The 3,988-nt window shown below is 50.3% G+C and overlaps 1 protein-coding gene across 1 annotated transcript; it reads right to left on the bottom strand.

Annotated features, from left to right (window-relative positions):
• Positions 1-1,298: 1,298 nt before the first annotated feature.
• On the bottom strand, positions 1,299-3,738 carry LOC110275596 (uncharacterized). Its single transcript, XM_021131762.1, has 3 exons — positions 3,391-3,738; positions 2,466-3,277; positions 1,299-2,421 (listed from the first exon to the last, which is right to left on the bottom strand). The coding sequence occupies exons 1-3, from the start codon at positions 3,736-3,738 to the stop codon at positions 1,299-1,301; spliced, it is 2,283 nt and encodes a 760-aa protein (XP_020987421.1).
• Between the last annotated feature and the right edge of the window lie 250 nt (positions 3,739-3,988).

The following is a 3,988-nucleotide window of genomic DNA, read 5'->3' as shown; positions in this document are numbered from 1 at the left end:
TGAGAGGAGAGCTCGAGTTGGGACACGTCGTAGCCAGCGTGAGTGGCGGTGGCTGGATCAAGCTTTGGAGGAGGGTGATGAGGCTGCTAGGGGGGCGGGAGACGACGTGGGCGTGGAGGCAGGAGGAGGGGGGCTGCTGCTAGAGAGGATGTCCCTGATCATGGTCGGGGTGCAGCTGGAGGAGGTGTTGCTATGGGGGATGCTAGGCCCATTCACAGGGGGCATGATGGTGAGTGGTATGGATCTGGTGTGGGAGATCCCTCGAGTCAGACTGCCACGGGGCTTGGCATAGGTCCGCTCAGAGATTACTTTGTCGGTGTTTCCGGTGACGACCGACCACTTCAGGAGAGTACACCATGGGTGAGTCCCGGGTCCATGTTTCCAGACTTTCTTGCTGGTGATGGGATTGTTGCCGAGTTTGGTGGACCACATTTCTTTTATGATATCTAGACCATCATGCAGCAGGATGATGCTGCCCGAGGACGGGGTCAGACGACAGGGACACAGGCTCAGCTAGATGTAGATTTGAACGAGCCTCCCACGGCAGCTCCTGTGTAGGCTTTTGCACTCGGTGGGACACCAGCATCTGCACATACTCTTGGGTCACATTCAGTTGCTGGGCCGTCATCATCCAGACCCGTACATGTCCCGCCCGGGACGCCCACACAGCCTACTCCGGATGACGACGGCGATAATATTGAGGATGAGGAGCCGTTTATACGGAGAGGTCAGAGGACACGGGTTCCACGCCGTTGTGGCACGGGGTCGCACCTGTTTAAATGATTGGGGATTGATGGTTTATGATGTCTCTTTATGTTTGTATTATGTATTTTGTTTTGGTTTTCCGTGTTATGGCTATGTGCCCTAGGTCATTAGTTCATGCAGTAGTTACTTTCATGTTATTGTATTTTGTCTTAGTCACTTGAACAGAATGTGTACTTTGCTTATGTAACTTAATTTCATAATTAGAAAGACATTCAACATACATATGTGGGTTGAAATACAAAGTTCACGACTAAGAATTTATAACTTAGCATACCTAGAACATCGTTTTCTAACGAAGATAAAATACAACTGACAACCCAAAGACAAATAAAAACAGACAACAGAACGCTTCTACTCATTCCCCCCAGGGTGGGTGGCTCCTCTGGCCTGCGGACAACTCCGACGAGTATGTCCTGGTTGCCTGCAGAGGCCACATCTTTTTGGCCGGTTCCGATCTGCCTCATTCATATTGGTACGTATGCGGGTGGACCGCGGACGATCCTCCCTCGCACGCCTCATATTTGGATCCGGTATCACGGTAGGCCCGTCATACGGTGGCCAGAAACCCTCCGGAATTGGAGGTGTAAATCCCAACCGATAGACACCGAAAACGGAACTAAGCGATAGACCTCGTGGACGTATGGCTGCCAAGTAAGACGTGAGTAGGCACAGCATGCCAGTGCGTGCGGACACAGGAAATGGAGTGCTTGAAAGTACCCACAATCACAAGTCTGCGAGGCTAATGAGACCCTGTAGCTACCCAGTGAGAACGAACCAGTAGGAGTCGTCTCTGCCACGGTGTACTCCGAGTTATCCCTATCATAAACAATCACCGTGAAGCACCTAGCTGTCTTGAGGTTGGCCTCGATACACTTTACCAGGTATTGACTGAATTGTTGTCTGGTGCCCAACTGCGCCTCTGCCTCCCTCCCCTTACGGACAAATAGCTCTGCCAACCTTCCGTATGTGGCCTTCACCAGCGACCATACAGGGAGGTTCCTTACCCCCTTCAGGATGGAATTCACACACTCAGATATATTGGTCGTCATGTGCCCGAATCTCCGACCCTCATCACAATACTGGGTCCACAACGAATACTCAATCCGGTTCGCCCATTCACACATTGCCGGATTCTCAGAGCGCAGAATGTCAAACCAGTACTCGAATTCCACTTCGGTCTTTGCATATGCGGCGTTCACAAGAAGCCTCCGGGCGTCCTTTCCCTTGAAGGTGAGGGCGAAATTTGCTGCTACGTGCCAAATGCAGAATGCCCGGTATGCAGCCGGAGGTAGCCATCCCCCATCAGGCGCCTCGAGTGCTGCCTTGATGCCGTTATGCCTATCTGAAATAACTAACAGACCTGGCTGAGGTGTCACGTGCTGGCGGAGGTGGGAGAGAAAGAAGGACCAAGACTCAGCATTCTCACCCTCGACTAGTGCAAATGCCACCGGGAGTATGTTGGAGTTTCCGTCTTGTGCAATCGCCACAAGCAACGTTCCCCCATACTTGCCATATAGATGGGTGCCGTCAATACTCACCAACGGCTTGCAATGACGAAAAGCCTCGATACAAGGGAGAACGTCCAGAATAGCCTCTGAAAATAAGCATGGGACTCGTCCAGCTGTCCCCCAACTCGAACAGGGCAAGTCCTCAGGACTGCAACAGTACCAGGCATCGTCAACTGAACTCCTAACACCCACCTAGGGAGCTCGTTGTACGACTCATCCCAGTCCCTATAGATAATGGCAACAGCCTTCTGCTTCGCCATCCATACCCTCCTATACGTAGGCCTGAACCCAAAATGTGCGGCCGTGGCATTTAGAAGCACCTTGATGTTGACGGATGCATCAGCCCTAACCATTGGCATAATGAACTTCGCTATCACATGGTAGTCCAGACTCCTATGGTCGCTGGAGATGGAGGTGGCGAGACAGATATGCGGTCCATTGTACTGCTTGACTTCCCACAAGCCCTTGCGCTGCCGGAGACTCAACCGAATCAACCATATACACCCATTCCCAAACTCAGAACACTTTCCCACATACCTTCGATAGTCTGACTCAACTACCTTGTACTGTACCCTTCGGCAGATGCTGTAAGTCTTCACACTCAACAACGCCTCATCTTTATCCCAAAATTGTTGCCCAACCTGGAACTCTGTCATATCGGCAGACCCTTCCGTGTCTCTAGGGCCAAATCCAGCCGGCTGCCCAGGATGTTCGTCATGCCTCATGGCATCCAGGTCGAACGATGAAAAATGGGGTGGGTACTGCTGTGTGCCAGAAATAGATCCACCTGTAGCCCTTCTCGGATCACTCGTTCCAAGATCATCGCCGCTGTTATCAGCGATCATATCCGACTCGACATCATCGTCATCTGGATCATCAAACAATCCCTCTCCAACACCAGCCGGTGTAGGACACCGTAATTCGGTCGCAAGATGTTCCCCATACCTTACCTCGTCTCCAACATTACCGCTGAGATCAACAGCGAACGATGGGGAGGCCACCGCCTGTATCGCTGGCTCATACACAGGTACAGATGATGAAGCAACCGCAGGTCTGGAGCTCGAGCCACCGTGACTATAGTGTTGGCGTTCCTGTTCGAACCACCCGAGCTGGATACCACATCAACCAGCTTTGCCAACAGCTCTGGTGTCCTCACCTCGAGAAACTGCCTACGACAAAGATACATAACCTGCAAGTCCTCATCACTCCCGATCGTGAAACAATCATACTTCACCGTATCATGGAGCACCGCCGTTGGGATGCGATAGAAAAATTTCTTAACCCTTTTCACTCCTTCCAGACCAAACTTTGCCAGCACAGAGCTAACGAGAGCATCGTAGCTGGTCGTTGGACTCACGATAATACATAGAGGATCCTTATCAGTGAACTTTACGCCAGACCGAGTTTTTCTCTTAATCGATCCTCTGTGGTGTACAAGCACTAGAAAACTATTCTCACTAGCCATCTCACCTTTTTGTTGAGAGCAACATGAGTTCACACCATATATATAGAGCTCCGCTTCACACTAATTCGAATCAACTCCATTCGCACCATATACATATAATTCGAATTAACTAAATTTGAATTACCCTGTGTAAGTAATTCGAGTCGATATGTCTCGAACTATACCTAGCGTCACACTTTCTAAGTAATTCGAATTGATATTGTTCGAATTATTCTTTTCTAATTCGAAACTACTTGTTTCGAATTACTTG

The sequence above is a fragment of the Arachis duranensis genome, chromosome 9 (assembly GCF_000817695.3).
Source record: "Arachis duranensis cultivar V14167 chromosome 9, aradu.V14167.gnm2.J7QH, whole genome shotgun sequence".
NCBI classification, from domain to species: domain Eukaryota; kingdom Viridiplantae; phylum Streptophyta; class Magnoliopsida; order Fabales; family Fabaceae; genus Arachis; species Arachis duranensis.
This window is presented reverse-complemented; position numbering and strand designations above follow the sequence as displayed.